Raw genomic sequence first — 23578 nt, 5'->3', positions numbered from 1 at the left:
CAGAATTGACTTTAAAACGCTTCCATTCCATGTCATGCAATTGGGCCTACTATCATACTTTATTTCAAGACAAATTAATGAGTGTATCAATGATTGTTAATGTGTGTTTGGAGATAATTAATTTTCTAAAAGCTGAAAGGCCAAAAGTGCACGTATTCTAAGCCAAATCTACCTATGTCTGTGACATTGTAGAGCTCCATGCTGTGGTCGCCAACGTTCTAGGATACGTTGTCACAACAGTTGTCACTGCGCGTCATGGCTTTTCAATGCCTATGTTCAATGCGGCAAACTGAGCGAAACCAGGTAATGTGATCCCTGACATGTGACTGGATAATACAGGGTGTGTCACAGTTTCTGTGAAGACTGCCATTTTTGTAGATAGGTGATCACCTGAAGGCGGAAGAGCATTGCTCTAGCCTACCTTTGAACGCACGATGGCTGCCTTAAACCTCGCTAACCTCTTGATATTTTTCTGGTTCTCTTTTAACACAGCTTCACAAACAGGTAGGCAAATTATATGATGTTCTTCATTCGTATCACTGTTTTTGACATGGTGGACTAGTTTATCTTTTAACTAAGGAGCTTGACCTTTCCGCGTAGCCTACCAGTGTGGGTTTGTAGGCATGATCATAAGGGTTATTTCATGAACGTTAACATTAGGCTGCACAATTGGCTAAATGAAGCGTTGGACGTGACTACCATGAACTACGTAGGCCTATATGATATTAACAGATAACTTGTTTAACAGTTTAGCTTTAACCATGCAAATAACAAGTTTCGGTGCGGGCTATGCAGGCCGAAAACCGAAAAACCTGATTATCCGGTCTTGCGCCATAGTATATATCCTTGGCAGAAAATGACTTCTGCATTGCAACAGTAACCTACAGTAGGCCTAAAGCTTAACATGTTTTGTGTATCTGTCGCAGATTAATGATGGGTGATATCCCTTTATTGTGAACTCCTAGGCAACTTCCGTCCGGTGTCCATTCTATACATGCTAACCTCACTATATATACCCCCCATTAAATTATCATGATGATTATCATTATCACAATTATTATTATGCTATATTGTTATACATGCACTTTCACTTCAAAGCAGTCAATGTTTAAAGTGCTAACATTGTTCACAAAATGTTTGTGAAAACATGCACATCAGAGGACTGCTTTACTAATGTAAGATATAATAACTACAATAGTTAAGTTAATTGCTTTTTCATGGTTGCATGATGCTTGCATGAGAAATACTTCTCAAAACAACATCAACTATATGGGTGCTATTGTTTTGGAATGTTTCCCTCATGTAAGCAATGCATCATACACTGGTAGGCAAATGGAGAAAAAAATGTACATGCTTTTTAAAGAAATTTAATTTGAATGCCTGAATGTAAGGATTCAGAAAACATAATACCAGCTTTTGTGTATGGTAAACGGCGGAGCAGATAAGCGTAAATCTCTGGAGATCTTTAATAGGAAGACTAATAAGGCTACAATATCTTTTGGCCACGTTATATTCAAATTTGACTATACTCAGAGGCCTACTCAATGCTAGACAGTGTATTATACAGTCTCTGCTCTGTTTATATGGAAATTGCAAGAATCCACGTAGTTCTATTAAATGCCGTTAAATAATTAAACAGCCTTCCGACAGGTTGAAGCGGAGCTTTGCTACCAACGTTATCGGGTGGTTTCGGTTTCGCGCGCACGCATGCATTGAATGAACGCTCATACCACTACTTAATTGTACGACTCTATGTCTAATGACATCGAATTAGCAAGTATTTCCTCCTGAATGCAGAAACGTTTGTTTTCTTTTTCTGTCGGTCCGCGGTTCCTTGATCAATTGCGCAGCAAATTATTACACGAAGCACCGGGCCTAATTTCACTCCACGGCTCCGCAGACCAGCAGTCTCCACGTTGAGGACCGGTACCGGTCCGCGGCTCATAGTTTAAGAAACGCTGGGCTAGGCTACAGAAAATATAGTTTAGGGTCATTCCACGTCAATTCAACCAGGGCCCACGCACTTAGGTCTCAAAAAATTCTGAAAAAATTACCAGGTGTACCTATGTTACCCAGGAGACACACTGTAAAATTACTCTTATGTAAGATCAATACTTTCCAAGATACAGCCAGCCAAGGGAGGGGGGTGTCGATTTTGTTTGGCTCTTTTTTTTTGTCAAAGTTCACAAGCCCACAGCACAAGAACTAAACCATGTAGGAGGCTCAAATTTTGCATACTGGTACATAAATAGGAATAGTATGTAGCAAAATCGTCACGTTTGGTCTGGATAATCCTGCATGGTCATAGCTGTCCCTCAAAGTTGATACAAATTTTATTGGAGTTTTTGGCTGGGCTCTGTAAGCCTTCAGAAGACATATTTGTACTAAACATAGGCTCTTGATTTATTTTCCTTACTGAGATAGAAACACTCTCACAAAAAACAATGAACAGAAAATAAATTCCTTCAGGGTCTGAACAGCAGACCTTAGAAGTCTAAAAAATCATTTTGGTTCTCATTTTCAGAGTTCCTAAACATTTACAATATACAAAGATTTTTAAATATTTTTTCTTTATTCTCAATGATCTTTTCTTTTTAAAAACACCAATTTGACTTGTCTTATGCAAATCTTTCTTTTTCACTTTCCACCCTGAACATGGGCAAAATGCACCATTGACATCAATATGTTTTGTTTGTGAATGTCTGACAACTGCTGCAGTGAGTGCACGCGCAAGGAAACCAGTAGGTGGAGAAACCAGAAGGCACACAACACCGGATTAACTGGGCACAAATGTCTGATGGCCCCCCCTGCCCCCCAGTCAACGTGAATCGGGTGGTCAGTTAATCTAAGGCACGAGCGCATCTGTGAGGCCAAGCCTCACCAAGTAGCTTGTTTGTTTATAACTAACATTACATTTAAATAAACTGCTTATAGGCTATGGCGAAATAGTCAACATTTTGAATATTAGTGTCGGATGAATTAGGAAATGTTCTCAAAGTAGCCTTATGGCTGAAAGCTGCTTGGGATCCCCCCCTGTCAAGCAATATAACCATACAAACGCGCGCACTCATTGTTTCAAAAGGAGTAATTTCGGCTTTGTCAGAACTGAAGAGCTGTGGACGACACGGCACGGCATGCCCAATTGAAAATAAATTAATGCAACGCAACACAACACAGACCCCGCTTCTCTCGCGTCAGTCACTGATATGAACGAAACACAGAACCCGCTTCTCTCACGGCAGTCACTGACAGTAGCCTAGAATAAATGCATGGGGAAAAAAACTTCCCCATGACAAAGACATCGTAAAACACTGAAAGTTAATATTTTGTCACTATAACATACATCTGTCCCTTGTCAAATGTGTTATGTTCCAAGTAGCCTAGTGCGTAATTCTGCTTAATAAAGTTTAACAAATACATTTGTTAATTTCACAGAAAAATATAAATAGCCAGTTAGGGTCTACAGTGCAGAGTTGGTAAGTTATGGTAGGCCAACTTGGAGTGAACATACAAACAGGGGAAATTCTTTCTCTAGTAGCGGAGTAGCCTCAGGTGCGCACGTAGACATAAGGCCGAACATGCAAGCGCCAATGAATTGTGCTCTCACGACAATCACGCCGTTAAACTTAAATAGGTTAACATCACTCTAAGTTCGCCTTCAAGCAAGGAAAATTATCATTTGAAGACATCTGTTTCGTTGGAAGGGCAAGGGGTAGCAACAGGGCAATACAGACAGGCCCGATGGCAGGGCTGTTATGAGAGTATTAAAATATGGGATATTCTACGGGAAAACATTAAAACGGCAAGACAGCGGGAGAAATTTAAAATACATGATAAACACGGAAAAAGTTGGCAACGTTATCACAGTGTGTGGCTGTGGCGCAAAGCAGCGCGGGCGGAAGACAGCGACAATTGGCAGGGGAGGGTCTTGTCTTTTTTAACAATTCTGTCGGAGGTAGTGTTGTCACAATACCAAAATTATGACTTCGATACGATACCTGCCATAAATATCACAATGCTCGATACTGAAACAATACTACGGTGAAATCCTAAGATATCTGGAAAAGAAAGGACTCATACCTCCTCCAAGTGTATTGGGTCATTTGTGTTGAATTCAGTGCACTTTTGTAGTGTGCAGGTCAATTCTGGGTTCTAAAATTCTAAACTTCCTACATAATAATTATTTTTTTATAGTCAGTAAAATAGTAGGCCTACTTTGTGTGATTAAGTCCTTTATTGTTCATTATAGTTCATTTACATTGTGTTTTGGCAATAAAGTAGCTTTAAATAGCCAAAATAGGCTAGATCAAGGTCAGTGTTGAAATTACTGCATGCAAATCACTGAATGCTATGCAGAGGGGGCTAATCTTTAGGCCATCTGATGTACAGTATAGGCTACCCTAGGAGGCCTTCCTGTGTTCATGGGATTTCTTTGACAGTTGCAAAGGGAAAAATGTGAGGATAGTCTTCTTTGCGCCCAGTGTACAAGTACGACGTTCCAACCACTCAGGTCTTCGTCAGATAGGCCTACACCATTACCTGTTGCAATATATCTGTGTGCATTCCTACATTACGTCTATTTCTTTGATAACATGATTTGCTACCACGTAACAATAAGCCGCTATTGTTATCAGGACTCAACATGCTTTGGTGGTAATATGCTGTGGGCTTTAATTAGCGCATTTCGGGTAGAACATGAAATAGATTGTTTACAAGTTATGGTAATGATATTCTGACGTGAACATTGCGCTTTCATCACGTTAGCATCCTATGATTAGGCTACAGCTCGTTATGTCTCGTCAAAATGATTACCTCGTTATGTCTCGTCAAAATTCATTGATGAAGGAAGGTTCGCTTTATCCCAGAAAACCATACTCGTTTCACTTAGGCTAGACTGAAGCAGAAGAGAAGAACTTGGCACTAACCATGTAGTCGTGTTTTCTATAGCATATTCGTTAACCTGTCGTTCTTTGAACTCTTTAAAAATGCTGGGATATGTCTGCGAGGTATTTAGCCATGCGTAGCCTAGGCTACTGCTTATATATGACTTTGAAACATATTTTACAAACGGGCCTCTGTGTACCTGATGGCTTGCCTTCACTATTCCCCCTGATGGCTTGCCTTCACTATTCCCGATGTATCCCATATAGTTCCAGATTTCACTTCACCTTTTGTTTTATCCACAAGGCAGAGTACTGTCGGCAAAGAACTATGTTGACGTTAGCTGCGCACTCTCTCACTCAGAGATGCCTGCTTGACACGCCCACTTGCCTAGATACGTGCAAGGAAAAATTAGAGCAGCAGTTCACACAGACGCAGAACGTTATTATTTTACTAAAGTATCGATTCTAAAAACGGAAATCGTATCCTTTTTTTGCGTGAAGGCATCGTGATACCTTTTTCGTATCGATACACCGTGCAACACTAGTCGGAGGGTCATTGAACAATTTCTAGCAGTCAAGTGAGGTCATGCAACTTTTGACTGAAGCACTCAAAATTCCTCCGGTGGCCCCTTCAATAAATAACGAACAGTCCCTAGATTGCTGCTGGGCTATAGCCTATGTCTTGGTTCATGTCTGTAACAACTCATTGCCGTCAAACGCGTAGCCTATCCCGCGGTTGCATCCATTACAAACAAACATGCAATGTGAACGTCTGGGATTGGGAAGAGCACTAAATGCTCTACTGAATAAGCACGAAGTCAAACCTTTAAATGAAAAACACTCTTTAATAGGGGTGTGAATCTCTCATGTAAAAGACGATACGATTCGCATCTAGATACATGGGCACGATTTGATACAAGAAAAGATAAATGTTTATAAAAAACGATTCAGTAGGCTATGATTGGCTATGATTGGATGCGATGCGATTCGATGCAGTTCAAGAATGGAAAGCATTCTGAAAGATTTTTTATCATTTGCTCATGGTGCACATTAATTTTATATTATCAATTATCATGGTCATGTCAATTAGTAAAAAAAAATGTGTGAATATGATTATCTAAACTGAGGTTTGTTTCATACTGTATTGAAATGGAAAAAGAATAGGCTAGTCTACATTTCAGTCAAACACAGCAGCCAAATACAACATAAAAATAAATTTTTATAGACTTTATAGATCTTTCACAGATTTTATAGAGTTATATCTGATTGTTTTCATGGAGCTGTAGCTTTGTTGAGGTAAGACAATACCAAAATAAAAGTGCTTAAAAAACTCTTGGCCTTTTCTCATATAGCCTAGCCTAGCCTACCCTACAAGAATAAAATAGGCCTACAAATCAATGAACTCTCTGGGCTTATTTTGTTCCAACAATAGACCTAATGCAGAAACCTATAATGCCACAAGTCTGAGTGAATATGAACAAAATCATTGGCTGATAATTTGTGCATCGTTTTAGCAGCAAGGGCCAAATTATTATTTAACATTAAGGAAATCCCTTCATCAAAGGTAAGGCTACTCTACAGACTATCGCTGCTGTTTAGGAATGCTATAAGTGTTTAATTTCGCTGGATTTGAAAAACAAAAGATTCGACCGAGTGCAAGTTGTCACATGCTTAAGTTGCAGTAGATGTATGGGTAATGAGGTCATTTGACAACTTTGGGCAATGAATGTAACCAAAAACGAACTGCATTACCCACAATTCCGTACCACGTATCGTTTCAAAACCGGAAGTGGGATGAACGCGCTGCTTGGAACGTAAATGAAAGTCTGAGCAAGCAGAAAACGTTGTTAACCGATTCATAACAAGTAAATCGATATAACGACCGATTCATTTCAGTTTTTTTCCGATACGGGGCTTCACGTATCGATGTAGCCGTATCTTACACGTTAAAAACTGATACCGATACGTATCGGTTAATCTTTACAGCCCTACTCTTTAATAATCAAAAAAATAAACCGCTAATGAAGTAAACTTGTGACCATCAAAAATTTTTATCACCTGTAACTCTGTGATAACAGGACGTAACAGGAAGGCATTTGGCTGAGCAACGGAGGTTAATATGCTCTATATTTTGTCCAAATGATGTTTGTCTACCATCGTTGCACTCTGAGAAAACCAGAATGTTTAATTTGTCCTGCGTTTCTTGTACGGCTGCAAACAGGATTCACTCGCAGTTAACCAAATATTTCTTTATTAGGGCAGGGCAGGCATATTTCTGGCTATTAAATTATTTCTAAACCAGTCTGCTAAAGTCTGTAGTGAAGTCTGTGTAGGGTTTTCCAGGCTCCATTTCTTTTTACAAGACACCCTGCTCACAAGAGACATCTACCGGTTGTTTGGGTTGTTGCAGCGTCGTTGCGGCGTCACTGGAAAAATACAAATTAAAGTCGCGTGATCCCGCGCACGGACCGCGAGTGAAGCTGGCCAAGTCGAAGCACTGCCCACTGTATGCCCACATCCACGGCTGAACTGCCCTTGAGCAAGGCACCTAAGCTTAATCCCTCACTGCTCCCCGAGCGCCGCTGTAGCAGGCAGCTCACTGCTCTGGGTTAGTGTGTGCTTCACCTCACTGTGTGTTCACTGTGTGCAGTGTGTGTTTCACTAATTCACGGATTGGGATAAATGCAGAAAACAAATTTCCCTCACGGAACCAAAAGAGTATACTTACAGCGGGGAAAATAAGTATTGAACACGTCAACATTTTTTTCAGTAGTCTTCCAGTGAGGCTATTCGCATGAAAGTTTCACCGGACATTAGTATTAACTTAGGTAATCCACACATATATAAAAATCCAAAAATTAATGTCTAAAAGTAGTGTTATGAGTAAAAAAGTGGAATGGCACAGGGAAAAAGTATTGAACACGCTAAGAAAAAGCAGTACACAAACGCAAATAATGGCAAGGAACAAACTGGAATCTATAAGTAGTTAGAGAAATTATCCCTCCTATCTGTACAAATTGATATAAGCTGGGTTAGTACATACTGGTGGGCTATAAAAAGTTTTTTTGTTAGCAAAGTGTCACACAAGAAACATTTCATGATGGGTAAAAGCGAAGAGCCCTCCCAAGATCTTTGCAACCTTATTGTTGCAAAACATATTAATGGAACTGGTTACAGATGCACTTTAAAACTTCAGAATCCATTATTTGCAAGTGGAAGGAACATCACTACATCATCAACTGGCCATGCACAGGATCTCCTTGCACGATTTCTGACCAGGAAGTCAGAAGGATAGTCAGAAGAGTAGCCCAAGAGCCAAGGACCACTCTGAGAAAGCTCCAGAAAGATTTGGAGGCAGCAGGTACAATTGTTAGAGAAAATCATAGGTAATGCACTCCACCGCCATGGCCTCTATGCACGCTCATCCCGCATGCCTCTATTGCTGAAGAAAAACATGTCAAAGCTCGTTGAAAGTTTGCTACACAACATTTGAACAATCCTATGAAATACTGAGAGAATGTATTCTGGTTAAAAATTTAACTTTTCGGATGTCATACTACACACCATATTTGGAGGAGAAATGGCACTGTGCATCACCCTAAAAATACCCTACCAACAGTGAGATTTGGAGGTGGTGGCATCATGGTGTGGACTGTTTTTCATCTCATGGTACTAGCAGACTTCATCCAGTTGAAGGAATGATGAATGGATCATTTTGTTCTGGGAGAATCTTTACATCCACGAGGATGAGGATGAGACCTGGCTAGACCTTCCAGCAGGACAATGATCCAAACCATTCAGCAAAGGAAACTCTCAATTGGTTTCAGAGAAAGGAAATCAAGGCCCTGACTTCAATTGAACAGTTTTGGAAGTTAACTAAAGATCAGGACACAACAGGGACCCCTGAAATCTTCAATATTAAAGGACTATCTGTTTAAAAGAATGGGCCAAACTCACACCAGAATACTGTGACTGATTAGTTTCATCATACAGGAAGCTTTCATTACGAATAAAGGCTTTTCCACAAAGTATTTAAGAAATTTCAGTAGGCGTGTTCAATACTTTTTTCCTGTGTCATTCCACTTTATTGCACATAACTCTACCTATGGACTTTAATGTTTGGATTTTTTTTATATGGGTGGATTATCTGAGTTAATGTCTGGTGAAAATTTCATACAAATAGCCTCATTGGAAGTATACTTACTGAAAATTTTTTTGACGTGTTCAATACTTATTTTCCCCGCTGTATACTTACTTATTTAAGTTAAGGATTTTTTTTCTAACGTGCGTTTTATTGTGAGATGCGTTTCGTTTGGAGTGGCTACCGGTAGGCTACCAAAAGCAGAAGATTTTCGGTTTGGTTTGGGATTAAATATACTTTTGGGCTGTTTGATTAAATTGCTAAATGTTGGGACTGATGGGCACTTAAATCTGGGGAGTATATTTGATGGTTCGCTATTAAGTTTCATGTAGTTGAAAGAGTGTCGGGATTTCTACCCACTGTTTATTGCGAGACAAGGTAGCCGCTTTCATTCATTCATTCATTCATTCATTCATTCATTCATTGAACGTGTGCTTTGCTTTAATGGAGATCTTATTGTGTATAAGTAGCCTAAATTGACTCACCTTGGACAAAGACCAGGACAAACGACTTGAGTTGCTTATCTAATCTTACTTTTCAGTGTTAACGTGTAACTCCGGCGAAAATTGACCCAAGGGGGCTCGCTAACTACGTTGTTGGTGCTTCGTTATGTGTAGGGCTCTATAGTTGTGCACACATGTTTTCGTGACGTTGCATAGAAATCCATGTATGGTTGAGCACTGTGCATTCGTAGTAGCCTGCACATACCTAAACACGCCCACCGAAAAGCAGCCTTTCCTCCCTCATTCAGTTTGTCTCAAGGCACTCAATGCGCATGCGCAAAGTCGACTTTATAGTTCTCTGAATAGCCTTAGGCTATATTGTTGCCTACATGTTACTGATTGTTACGTTGTCTTTCCTATAGCAGCCACATTCCATAATAAATGTCTCCTATGTGCAATAGGCAGGAATGTGCATTTTTACAGCATTGTTTTGTTGATGAAAGAGTCAGTAATGTGCAGGGCTCTCAAGTCTCACATATTGACCGTGAGACACATTCAATTGCCAGATCTCATGACCTGTCATGTAGGCCTACAGCGTTTTGCTTTATGGACTTAAAACACCTTTGTGGGTTCTTATAAATATGTCTCGGTCTTTAGCACAGATGCTCAAACTAGTAGGCTAGTGGGTTTCTTACTGCTTACTGTTACTTTACTACTGTATACTGTACTGCAGTGTTCTCCAAAATGCCATGGATTCCAGGGACATGGTTCTTTAGCCAATAAGAAAAGTCAAGGGTTTGTTGGGTTTGCACATTTGTGATTAAGGGAACACGCCAACATTTTGTGAAATTGGCTTATTTGGCGTCTGACAGTATTTTGAGGAAGAAGTAGCCAACCAGGGGCAGCCGTGGCCTACTGGTTAGCGCTTCGGACTTGTAACCGGAGGGTTGCCGGGTCGAACCCCGACCAGTAGGCATGGCTGAAGTGTCCTTGAGCAAGGCACCTAACCCCTCACTGCTCCCCGAGCGCCGCTGTTGTTGCAGGCAGCTTACTGCGCCGGGATTAGTGTGTGCTTCACCTCACTGTGTGTTGAGTGTGTTTCACTAATTCACGGATTGGAATAAATGCAGAGACCAAATTTCCCTCACGGGATCAAGAGTATAATACTTACTTACTTACAATTTAAGCACAGCTCAGCTTTAAGAATAATAATAATAATGTTTATTTGTATAGCACATTTCATACACAGAATGCAGCTCAAAGTGCTTTACATTTGGAGCATGTAAAACAATAATAGAGAAGAGTCAGTCATTATCAGTCATTCCTCTTAGTTGCTGTGGCTGTTTATGATCCAATCAGTAACATTTGTAACACAATAATAGAGAAGAATCAGTGTTAATTGTTAAAAAAAACTAGTAAAGCTACTAACTAAACCCATGGTACACCTGTTCTCTGCCAGTAAAATAACAGGGGTGAGCTGGCTGCTTTTCACATTGACTTTAACAAAGTTTGGGATATTCTGAAGTGATGCTACACATACTTTCAAGTTGTGGTATTTGTAAGGTGGTGTATTTTTATAGGTGGTACTTTTTTCCATATTTTAATTATTACAGTACATTTAGTCAAAGTAATGTGACATTAATACAGTACGTTGAGTCAAAGTAATTTGTTTCTTAATCCAAATTCAGTGACATTAAATCTGTATTTCATACATCTGTATTTCAGTTGCAAAAAGTGGAAGAGGATTTGTTGGAACTGAGGTGGAAAACACAGACGATGTCATCATAGATCAAGCAACAGCACAAATTCTTAAAAGCAGTCTTACCACAGTCTTCCTCCCAATTATCTACATAGTTGTCTTCAGTGTGGGTTTGCCAGCCAACATCATGGCTCTCTGGGTCTTCCTCTTCAGAACAAAGAAGAAACACCCATCTTCCATCTACATGGCCAACCTGGCTCTGTCCGATCTGCTTTTTGTCATCTGGATTCCACTGAAGATTGCTTACCACTTCAATGGCAACAACTGGATTTATGGAGAGGGGTTGTGTAAAGTGTTGATTGGTTTCTTCTATGGTAACATGTATTGCTCAATTCTCTTTATTGCCTGTCTGAGTGTTCAGAGGTACTGGGTAGTAGCCCACCCATTTTCACAATTGAAGAAGAATAACCGTGTGGCAATACTTATTTCCCTCTTCATCTGGTTCTTCATCTGGATCAGCACCACCCCACTCTACCTTTACCAACAAACAGTCAAGCTTAAAGGCCCTGATATTACCACATGCCATGATGTCAGTAGAATTAACACAATGAAGGTATTTGAGTCTATCCAGTACTCATACTATTACTTCATGACAATGGCTGTTGTTGCTTTCCTGCTACCCTCTATGGTGATTATAGTAGCTTATTTCATGCTTCTGCGTGCAGTTGGTAACTCAATGACGGAAGGCAATGCTGGAAAGAATCGTAGAAAGGCTGTAGTGCTGATAATTACAGTGTTGGCTGTGTTCCTTGTGTCTTTCATTCCGAGCAATGTCATGCTGGTGGTGCACTACTCCCTTTTAAGCAAAGGGATAGAAAACAATGCCTATGGTTTCTATATCACAACACTATGCATGGCCAGCTTTAACAGCTGCTTAGACCCATTCATCTACTACTATGTATCGGAGGACTTCAGAGAACATGTGAAGAACATGCTTCTCTGTCGCAGCAACAGGACTGTAGAGAGAATGAGGGTTTCCTTCAGCTCTATGAAGTATTCAACAAAGACTAAAACATATATGTCTGATACTTCCAACACACAAACCAGTTCTTGCTAATTCAAGCCAATCCATTTACAATCACATGTGAAACATAGATGGAAGATTTAAAAGTGGAGGCATATTTTATAGATAAGTCATTGTTGGACTCACCACCTGCCAAACTATATTGTCTTGAACAAAAACAAACAAATGTCTTCCTTTGTGGTTTTAAGAGGCTGTCCTGTAGTCTTCCACGTTCACAAATGTTAATCTTAAAATCTGATTATTTACTATTTCACTGCTGTATTTCATTCATTACCACCTCTTTTTTGAGTTTAGTCTGGCATATTATGTGTTTTACTGTAGAACTTATCAGTTATTTTACTCTAAATATTTATTATTCAGATGTTTTCCTATCCATGTTTCTTTCTGTTTATACCCCATAGTGGGGCAATATGTTTTTTCATGTCTGGCCTAACCTAAGGCTATCATATGTTAATATTATTGTATTACATGTGGTAGTACAGTTCACTTCCTCATAAGATAACCAAAAAATGAGGCCTACATAATATCTTAATGCATCCCATACATTGTATGATACTGGGTTAGGTCATATGTTTTATTTACGGTGTTTTGTTCCAAGTTGCCATGTTTGCACAAAACTGTATAACACTTAAATAAACATTTTCTAAACTAATTTATAAAAAAAGTTCTCAATTTGAAGAAATCTGACTGGGGTGATTTGTATTTACATCATACCGATAATGCAGTAGTTTGTCTCCTTTGACTGACAATGTCCCACAGGCTGTCTAGATGACCAGACAGAGAAAACGTGCGGTTACGTTTGTGCAGCAAGGTGTTGAATATCTTCTGCCAGTCTGTAATAGCAAATACATTTTCTATGCAGTCATCTGATGGGACAACAGCATCAGAGCCTGTGACACTAGGAAACTTAACACTCTGAAGGAGGCTGAGCAAGGGATGTTGCACTAAGGCGATATTCAGGATAGTACATTTTGTTACAAATTTAAGATGAGAGGAAACACTTTAGCGCAATCTGTGAAGTAAGGTTACTGGTTTACCCAACTTCAAGAGTAACCGCTGATCTCCAAACAACACAGAAACCAAAAAACGATAGCTGCTTAGTGCAGTGTTCTTTTAGAGACCAGTGGTTACTCCCAAAGTTACCCGGGTTAGCCAGTTATCTTGCTTCATAATAAAGCCAAAGATTATACATAGGTGGAGCAAGATATTTCATCAGGAGCCACTTCCAGGAACCTGGATCCCACGAGGGGAGGGGGGTAAAATCCCCCTTTATGCAGACCAGAGCTAGTCCATTCAAGTCTATGGCTCAGAATTTCACCACATAAGCTAAGATCTTGGTTCTATAAAGTTAGGAATGTGAATTTTGGGCACGTTTTCATGATCCTCAAACCCTTCTGACTATTTCATGTACATTTTTAGCATTTTTGAGCATTCCAGTCTGGAGAAAATTTACCTTATATCAGGTATGTGCCTGTTATTAAGTGTGCTTGCTGAAAGCAGCACTTATTGTTCTTCTTAAGTTTTCTTGTGTGCTTGCTGAAAGCCATATTGGATTGAACAGAAAGCAAAAGTCAATTTTCACAAGTCACAAATTTGGTCCGAACTTCACGAAACTTGACATACATGTTTCTTGGACCAAGCCTCACAAAACTTACTAGAGGGATTTCTGAATTTCGGAAGCGTTTGCCCGTCACAGCCAAACGAAATCAGCGGCGTTGCCGCGAAACAGGAATTTAGGTATTAACTCAGGAACGCTGTCACGTATCGAAACAAAGCTTTGTACATTAACTCGAGGCTCCAATGTGAGGATGCGCAAGATAAAAAAAAAGAAAAACGTTCCAAAATTCTATATCATTTGGCAAGCCCCCTCCAGCTATTTGGTTCACCATCATCTTCACCTTTGCTGCTGTAATTCTGCCAGAAATAAGCTTCTGAGAAATAATTTACTTTGTTACAGTGCCCCTAGAGGCCAAATTACACCAATGTCCTTGTGCATTCTTACAATCAGCTACCATGTCCCTCTACCAAGTTTGGACTTTATACTCCAAAGAGTTGCTGAGATGTGAGTTCACTTTGTTTATTACAGCACCCCTAGAGGCCAAATGAGACCACTTTCCATGCATGTCCTCACAATCAGCTACTTTCTCCCTGTATTAAGTTTGAACTTCATACATCAAAGCGTTGCTACATGGTAGCTGAGCTCATTTCCTGTATTGTAGCGCCTCCTATAGAGGCCAAATGATGCCAATTTCCTAGTGCATCCTCACAATCAGGTACCAAGTCCTTATACCAAGTTTGGATTTTGTACATCAAAGCGTTGCTGAGATACAAGCTCAGTTCCTGTATTACAGCGCCCCCTTTAGAGGCCAAATGATGCCAAATTCATAGTGTGTCCTCACAATATAAGTCCCTGTACCAAGTTTGGACTTCATACATCAAAGCGTTGCCGAGATGTTAACCCACTTCCTTTTTGGCGGCTTTGTCAAATAAACTTGAAATTTAAAAATCTGACCAGTATCGTTTGTGTTTGGCTAGGTCTGAAGATCATCTCCGCCAAGTTCCGTGAAAATCGGATGAAATTTGTAACCGCTGAAACTTATCGTAGAGTTTGGACTAAATCCAATATGGTGGAGGTCCAAAATGGTGGAAAGTGACACAATAGGGGTCCATGAACTTGGGATGGTCTAAGGATTCAGACGATACCTCAATTCTGAAAATCAGACAAAAGAGTCAAAGATCACGCGCATGAATGCATGTCCAACATTGAACTGGTGGTGGCGCTAGAGCGTCCAATGTATATGCATAAAAATTGCTGTGAGTGATTGGGACAGTGTCCTGACTAACGGTATCGAGTTTTGTTATGTTAACTCAAAGTGTCACCGAGATGTTAGTCCACTTCCTGTTTGGCGGCTTCATCGCCATATTTGATTGGCTGTCACAGCAAAAAAACTTGAAATTGAAAAATATGGCAAGTATCGTTTGTGCGGTTCGGTCTAAAGATTATCTCCGCCAAGTTCCGTGAAAATCGGATGCAATGCACTGTAGGACAACTGAAACAACACAAAATAAATAGGGCTGTTGCTGGAAATATTTTATTCCTGTAGGCTACCCAGATAGCAATTTCCTTTGGGCCAGATCTGCATAAAAGCCTTTAGATCCGCCTGTAGCGGACATACGGTATCTGACTGTGGGCCAGGTCTGCTCCTGATACAGGTTTCAGCTCTGCTAGCAATGCTGTTTTATCACCGGTTTACAGATTTGTCCCAGGTCCAATTTCCGCAACTCAACTGGAAGTCAGGAGATGCGTTTAAAATACAAAACACTGATTTGGCCCAAACCTGTGATACGGATATAAGCCGAAGGACCATTTTTTCACAGCAGAACCAGGTGGTAATGATATTAATTAAGGTGCTGATTCTGCTAAATTGACTGTCCTTTCCCTACTTCATTGTCAACTGGCTGCTAAAGAAAAAAAAGGTATTTTGGAATGGCACACATTTAGAAACCATGGGGGTGCACTATGTTCCCATGGCCACTTCATTTCTACAGTAAGGCTGGAAAAGAAGATATAGTTGGCTCAATATTGATCATATGTTCGTTTCATTATTTTTATTACCTAGCAGTGGTAAAAGTAGTTAATTGTTGTTTGTGTCAGATCTAACAGTGCTATGAGACAACCCCATATTCGTGCCACGCATGCAGAAGTCCAAGCAGTAACGTTAATCAAGGATCTTTGGTTTGCTCAATCTTTTGACATGATTTGCCAGCCTGGGGTTGGACTAGGACAGCCAAACTTTTCAAGGTAGGCTATCTGCTTTGGTTTATTCAGAGACAACAACAAGCAACCGAGCAATTGATAACTTTACTGTAAGGTTATACTATTATTTTCCAGCAATATGGGCTACTAGCTTAGCTTAAGCAAAACAGCCATCACAATAACTATTTTGGAAAAAACAGTGATAACGCTAACAGGAAAAACAAGTGCAATTGTGACTTAGCCTATTTTCAAAAAGGAATAATGGCTATGTTTATTTTGTGTTGTTTCAGATTGACCATGGAGATGACTGAGGAAGACAGCCTGAATATCGATGGGAACAGTGGAATTAACACGACTTAAACTTTGTCTGGGATTGCACTTCTACAGCCAGGTTGTTGAATAAAAAAATAATAAGACACTTATGTGTTTTTATGTGTTCTTATAAGTTTTTTTTACCCCCCTCTTGTGTTTGTAGCCTAGCTTAGCCTATGTTTATCAGTTGAGCTGTTGGGAAAACGTTACGAACTTTAGCCTGGGTGAATAACGAACAATAACTGTTAGCAAATGTGTAGCAAACAGATTTTTCAGGATAATTAATTACCAATCACATTTCACATGTCAAATAAAGCCAGCTGATGTCTGATAAACGGGTCCGTACCACACACAATAAGCGGACCCGTATTGCATATGATAAGTAGATCTGGAACACGTCAGTAACATAGACTGCATACGGAACTGGGCCAGTCTTAGCCCTTATTGGTACCAGATCCGTCAAACGGATCCAGACTTTGGACCGATGTGCGTTTGGACGCCGGATCAGGTCCATTATGCAGATCCGTGCCGGACGTTGTGGAAGGTGTGGCCCAGTTCCGTCCCAGTGTATGTTTGCTATCTGGGCACCACCTGCTCACTGTCCCTCTGTATGCTTGCTTACATCCTCGTTCAAACTCCACGAACTTCAACATGTTGCTGACATATGCTAGCCCACTAGCAATATTGTATTTTTGAAGCTTCTACATTGGTGTTACTTTTGCACTATTGTCACTACCGCCATCCGCCGCAATTTCGTGTAGGCAACTTGTAGGCAACGATTAACTGCTGATGGCTCACAAAATCCTGGCTCTGGGCCAAAATGCGAAGGGTGGGCCTGACGTGAGCTGTTATTGGATCAGTCGACATATGGAAATGTAACCAGTGGGCCGCTGATTGTCCTTCCTTTGGGCCAATCGTTGGCCAAAATGATTCAATTATATATAGGCTATATAGCCTATTCTATCGGCCCAAAATTCAGTAACTGTTTGGTGATGCTGTCAGTTGAGCATTGTATAGCTTAAATGTAGCCTATTGAATAATTTGAAATGATACTTTGAATTCAAGCAGAAACTCTGCTATAATAATTGCTTGTATATAGGCTACTTGAATATGGAGATTACATTACATTAGGCTGACGCTTTTTAGCCAAAGCGACTAACAACATAGTAAACAGTTTAAGTTTTAGAGCAGTTCTCAACAATTTTAGGACAATTTAAAAACATTAGAGTACAGTAAGAATAAGTGCATCAGTGAGTGCTGTTTTTAACAGTTACTTGTCAGTTTGAGACGACTGGTGAGTGCTAGGATCAGTAAGACTTGTTGTAAGTGTTGCTATGAGAGGAGATGTTCTCTAAAGAGCTGGGTCTTCAGGAGTTTTCTGAAAATGGAGAAGGATGTCTCTGCCCTTGTAGGAGCTGGCAGTGTGTTCCACCAACGAGGAACAACAGATGAGAAAAGTTTGGATTGGCTTGAGCGTACTGGTGGTAGAGCTAGACGTCGTTCGTCTGAGGGCGCCCAGCGGTCTGGAGGTAGCGTATGCCTGTATGAGGGCATTCAAGTAGGTGGGAGCAGAACCGGAGACTACTTTGTAGGCAAGCGGAGACTACTTTGTAGGCAAGCGTTAGAGCCTTGAATTTGATGCGGGCCGCCATAGGTAGCCAGTGTAGCTGGATGAGCAGCGGGGTAACGTGCCCTTTGGGTTGGTTGTAGACCAGGCGTGCCGCCGCGTTCTGGATCATCTGAAGTGGTTTCACTGCGCAGGCTGGGAGACCTGTCAGGAGGGCATTGCAGTAGTCGAAGTGGTGAGATGACTATTGCCTGAACCAGAAGTTGGGTAGCATCTTGAGTCAAGTAAGTCCTGATTTTCCATTATGTTGTAGAGTCTCGAAACGGCATGACCGGGCTTACTGAGGCAACATGATCTGAGAAGTTTAGTTGGTTGTCGATAACAACTCCTAGATTTTTTTGCAGTCGTGGTAGGTGAAACCGACAGGGATTCAAATTTGATGTTGATGTCGTGATGTATGGTAGGTTTAGCTGGGAGGACCAGCAGTTCAGTCTTTGAGAGGTTCAGCTGGAGGTGGTGTGCCTTCATCCATGTAGCTATGTCTGAGAGGCAATCCGAGATCCGTGCTGAAACCAAGGGGTCATCAGGTGGAAAGGACAGATAGAGCTGTGTGTCGCGTCTGCATAGCAGTGGTATGAGAAGCCATCTTAACGGATAATCTGTCCCAAGGAGGTGGTGCAAAGATAGCAAAGAGAAGGGGGCCCAGCACTGAGCCCTGGGGGACCCCTGTGGTGAGATGGTGAGGTGCAGATAGCTGACCAAGCCATGATACTTTAAACTAGCGTCCTGTAAGGTAGGATTCAAACCAGGAGAGAGCAGAACCGGAGATTCCCATGTTAGCGCAGTATAGAGAGAAGGATCGCGGTGATTAACGTGTCCAAGGCAGCCGATAAGTCAAGCAGAATGAGTACTGATGACCGAAGCGGTCGCCCTGGCTTCTTTAAGGCTTCTGTTACAGACAACAGAGCCGTTTTGGTAGAAGTGGCCGCTTTTGAACCCAGACTGACTTGGATCCAGAAGGTTGTTCTGTGAAAGGAAGTCAGAGACCTGTTTGGAGACTGCTCGTTCAATGCCTTTGGATAGGAAAGGCAGGAGTGAGACAGGGCGGTAGTTCTCGACGAGCAGGGTTGAGAGAAGCTTTCTTAAATGGTGTTATTCGCCCATTTTGAACGCTATTGGAAATGTGCCGGAGGTTAGCGAGGCATTGATCACATGTGTGATAGCTGGAGCGATGGTCGGGCTGATGGACTGAAGTAGGCTCGTAGGTATAGGGTCCAGCGAGCATGTGGTAGGACGGCTGCATGTCAGGAGTCTAGATACTTCACTCTCGGAGAGAGGCGTGAATGCTGAAAAAGATGTTCCAGCAGTCCCTAGAGGTTGTAGGAGTGCGGTATCTGAGTCAGATGCGTTGAGTGGGCATGTAGAGAATTGACTGCTGATTGCCGCCACTTTGTAAAAAATGAGGCGAGGGTATCTGCAGTAAGGCTGGATGGAGGAGGAGGCAGCTGAGGGTTGAGTAGTGATTTGAAGGGTGAGAAAAGTTTTCGAGTGTCTGTAGCGCTGTTGATTTTGTCATTGTAGAAAGCCGTCTTAGCAGCAGTGATGCTGGCTGAGAAGGAGGTCAGGAGTGTCTGGTAGTTTTTGAGGTCATCAGTTAGTTTGGATTTGTGCCATTTCCTCTCCGTGGCTCTGAGTTTGGTGCGCTGCGATCGGAAGGTATCATTTAGCCATGGATGAGATTGTTTGGATCGAGCTGGCCTTGTGGTAAGAGGGCACAGCTCGTCTAGACACGAGGTCAGTGTGGAGCAGAGCGAGTCTGTGGCCTCATTAACCTCCAGAGAGGAGAAGGTGTTGAGTGGAGGTAGATCGGAGGCAACCACAGAGGAGAAGTGCGTTGGAGACAGGTTCCGGATGTTGCGGCGGAACGTGACCATCGGCTGAGATCATGTACTCCATGGCTGCCTACCTCTGATCAGACAGAGTGATAGCCAATGAGGCCTATCTTTCAGTGCTCCATGACAGTTGAAAATATATGCATATTTAAGGGTAATGCAAAGATTTTGTATTTAATTAGGTGTGCCCGACCGATTTGAGTGCCGCTTGGGCCAAATATGCCAGGGCCGATTTTTGGTCCCAGTCCGCCCCTGGTATATTTATACTTACTTACTTAGGCATAACACTGTATATATATGCGCGTCTTTCTTCACTGCACCGAGTCAGTGCAAAGTGCTAAATCAACCAAATAAAAACTTATTTCATCTACCCAGTAGCAACAGAATGTGAAAACTATGTGCAAAATAACTGTATAAACACTTTTCCATCTAATGTAATTTGTGTGACTTACATCCAGGGATTAGAAACGGTTTAAAGAACAAAACGAAAACCGGAAACGTAACTGAAAACGGGAACAAATCCAATGAAAACTATTTTCAATTTTAGATAACTGGTTAATAATGGTATTAGGATGAATTTAGTCAGATTTTATGAATCACTGTCTCCCTGAATAATAGGCTAGACATACTAGTTGATAAAAAGGATTTTCATATCCAACACTATCTAACTGCCTTTTCCAAGTATGTAGCCTAAATTATTGAAGCATTGTGTGAAATTCCTCTCTAGTAACATATAGGCTACCACAGAGGAAAATATCTATAGACCTGTCATGCAGTTGGTAGCACCATGCATAGGTTAACAGGAAAGGCAGAGCTAGAATTTCAGGTATGTCCCTGCTTGGCTAATGTATTCAAAAGACGGAGGCCCAACATGGTTGCCACTATTCGATCGATTCTCCCGTATCTATTCTGAATGGCAGATTCCACACTTACGAGAATACCACGATTTGATGGTGGAAGTAATTACACATAAATGAACACACATTTTTGAAGGAATTTTTTTTTTTTTTTTACTGAGAATCAACTCAAGAAATTACACAAAGTAGCTTTAACAACACAGAGCCCCCATACAACTACCGAAGACCGTGGTTTTGCTGTTGCCACAGAAAGAAGAAAAAAAAACATTCCAACCAATCATCAATAATCTAATCCAACACCTTTGCCCTGATGAGTGGCCCAGTGTGCCCATCGTGTCTTTATTACAAAATTCAATTGGTTAACATCACTTGAGAGGCATACTTCCCCAAAACAAACCCACAAAGTGTTACATAATACTGTTGCAGTTGGACTGATATGTTGTTGAGGCGAGGTATAGGCTACTTCCCTTGTGTTGATTTAATGATTTTACACTTACATTCATTATAGCAATTTTAAGTGTATCAAACAATACAGTGTGACAAATTAGTTTATTTTAACACCCACCCCACCCATTCAGATCGCACATCCCAAATGCCACTATAACCCTGCCCCCCCACACACACACACACACACCAAACTTCTTGATCTACAGGAAACACAGGAAAGTATATTTGAGCTAGATTTCAAGCTCTGCAAAACACAAAATAAACTGATGAAGTCAATATTACAAGATTAAAAGATTTAAGATTTAGGACATTTTAGATTAAAAAATGTCCTTTTTCAATAGAAAGAAAATCCACATCTTCAAATTTTTAATAGCTGGTCTTTTGGTCATTATTAGATTTTACTGGACTTTCCTTTACTTTTCTACACTTTACAAGCATCAATACATCCTGTATATTTTAATAAAATAATTAAAAGAATAATCTTACATTATGAAATATTGTCAAGGTAAGTCAAGACTGTGGACATTACACAACTAATTCAGTTAGAAAACAGGGAAGCAAAGATTTAGCAAAAGTGTTTGAGAAATCGTTTCCTCTATCTTTTGCATGCTCCTTCTCTGCTTCCACATATTTTTCTCCTCAACAGTGGGTTGGACAACATTTGAAACAATATGGCTGAAAGTCTCTCTGCTGGATGCATTGCTCTTAGACATAGACATCAACAGAGAAGACGTATGCTCTTAGACATCCACAGAAGAGGCTGAGCTCTTAAACATCTACAGAGGAGGCGTATGCTCTTAGACATACACAGAGGAAGCTGTGCTCTTAAACATCTACAGACATCCATAGAGGAGGTAGTGATTTGTCATTCCTAACTATCACCCTCATCCGAGGACTTACCCTTTCTTGAAGACTTCAGTAGAATCTCCTCTCTTCAGTTATGATAGCAGACTGTGTATGCTGTGTAATGTACTGGGTGTTTGATATGACTAATATGAGCCTGCGTCTGCCTGAGGAGTCACTTCTGCAGCCAACATGGGATATTATCCAAGATCACTACCAGACTAGCATCCGCTCTCCTCTCTTTCCAGTCTTCCTCTCGGTCTCCACCTACCTCCTCCTGGTAGCACTATATACCACTCTGGACCTGCTGGCTCCTTCATGTCCCAAGATCAACCAGTACCGCATCCACCAAGAGCGTCATGTGGTGTGGTCCAACATCTGGGGGACACTTTGCCTCACGACCTATAACCATTTGGTTTTTATTTTTCCAGCAGCAGTGGCACAGTGGCTGTGGCGTCCGCCCATCCCACTACCCCAAAAGGCACCTACACTCACTGCTTTCCTAGTGGGAATTCTGGGATGTACAGTAGTCTTTGACTTTCAGTACTACCTTTGGCACATGCTACATCACCGCATAGGCTGGCTCTACCGCACCTTTCACGCTGTGCACCATGAATACAACGAGCCATTTAGTCTGGTCACACAGTATCTGTCCGGCTGGGAGCTTTTCAGTGTTGGCTTTTGGACTACAGTAAACCCTTTACTTCTCCAGTGCCATTGTTTGACTACCTGGGCCTTCATGGTTTTTAATGTGTGGGTGTCCACGGAGGATCATTGTGGATATGTCTTCCCTTGGGCCATGCATAACCTGGTGCCATTTGGGTTGTGGGGAGGGGTACTGAAGCATGATGCCCATCACCAAAAGCCTGGCACAAACTTTGCTCCCTTCTTTTCCCACTGGGACTGGCTGGGGGGTACAGCATGTTTGCCTTCCCCTACAGTGCTAATCAACAACAAGAAGAACAAAGGAACTTGAGTGGAAGCACCACTTTAAGTCATCACATTAGTTTCTTTCCCCCCATAAATACATATAGGATGCTTTTTGGATGCCTGTGTTTCCTCTTGTTATTATTTTCTATCTAATGTTTGAGACAATGCATTCCCTTTAATAACATTTGCATACCTTTTTAACAGCCTGTTCAGCAGATTTCAGATGTCAGGTGCTCAGGCTATTCAATGCTTCTGAATTTAAGTTTTTCTGGTTAAAGTTGTGAGAGATTTGATTTGCACCAGCTACTCTCCCCTGTACTTGTGTTCTATAGTGTAATTATAAAATAGATTAATCTGTTTTATACCAAATCCGGCAGAGTTGTCCAAATGCATCTATTGTATTGCATAAGTACTACGAGTATTATGCATAGGATGATAATGTGCATAGTTGCTACGAAGATTTATAACAATTTTTAACGTTATGCATCAAGCTGAATAAAACACTCATTCCTTTATCAATGTAAATCAGCCTGTGTTTTTTCTTTGTGTTGTTCAAGAATGTTTAATCAAAGGAGAAACATTAAGTCAACCATTTAACATTAATTATACATCAGTGAAATTAACTAGTTTTAAATAAATTAAATTCCAATGAGGGTACTTAACTCCTGAGACAGCAAAACCTGGTTTTAAAACATGCTTGAATACATTTTAGGGTGATGGTGT

The 23578-nt window shown here is 41.0% G+C and overlaps 2 protein-coding genes across 2 annotated transcripts; both read left to right on the top strand.

Annotated features, from left to right (window-relative positions):
• Positions 1-285: 285 nt before the first annotated feature.
• Positions 286-12902, top strand: LOC125304102 (proteinase-activated receptor 2-like). Its single transcript, XM_048258128.1, has 2 exons — positions 286-504; positions 11193-12902. Exons 1-2 carry the CDS (start codon positions 435-437, stop codon positions 12281-12283), a joined length of 1161 nt encoding a protein of 386 aa, XP_048114085.1. The 5' UTR covers positions 286-434; the 3' UTR covers positions 12284-12902.
• Positions 12903-21622: 8720 nt separating this feature from the next.
• On the top strand, positions 21623-23368 carry ch25hl2 (cholesterol 25-hydroxylase like 2). The gene has a single exon (XM_048259358.1). The coding sequence runs from the start codon at positions 22023-22025 to the stop codon at positions 22899-22901; it is 879 nt and encodes a 292-aa protein (XP_048115315.1). The 5' UTR covers positions 21623-22022; the 3' UTR covers positions 22902-23368.
• The last annotated feature ends 210 nt before the right edge of the window (positions 23369-23578 follow it).

The sequence above is a fragment of the Alosa alosa genome, chromosome 12, assembly GCF_017589495.1.
Source record: "Alosa alosa isolate M-15738 ecotype Scorff River chromosome 12, AALO_Geno_1.1, whole genome shotgun sequence".
NCBI classification, from domain to species: domain Eukaryota; kingdom Metazoa; phylum Chordata; class Actinopteri; order Clupeiformes; family Clupeidae; genus Alosa; species Alosa alosa.
The sequence above is the reverse complement of the archived record's forward strand: the minus strand, read 5'-3'. Positions and strand labels throughout refer to the sequence as shown.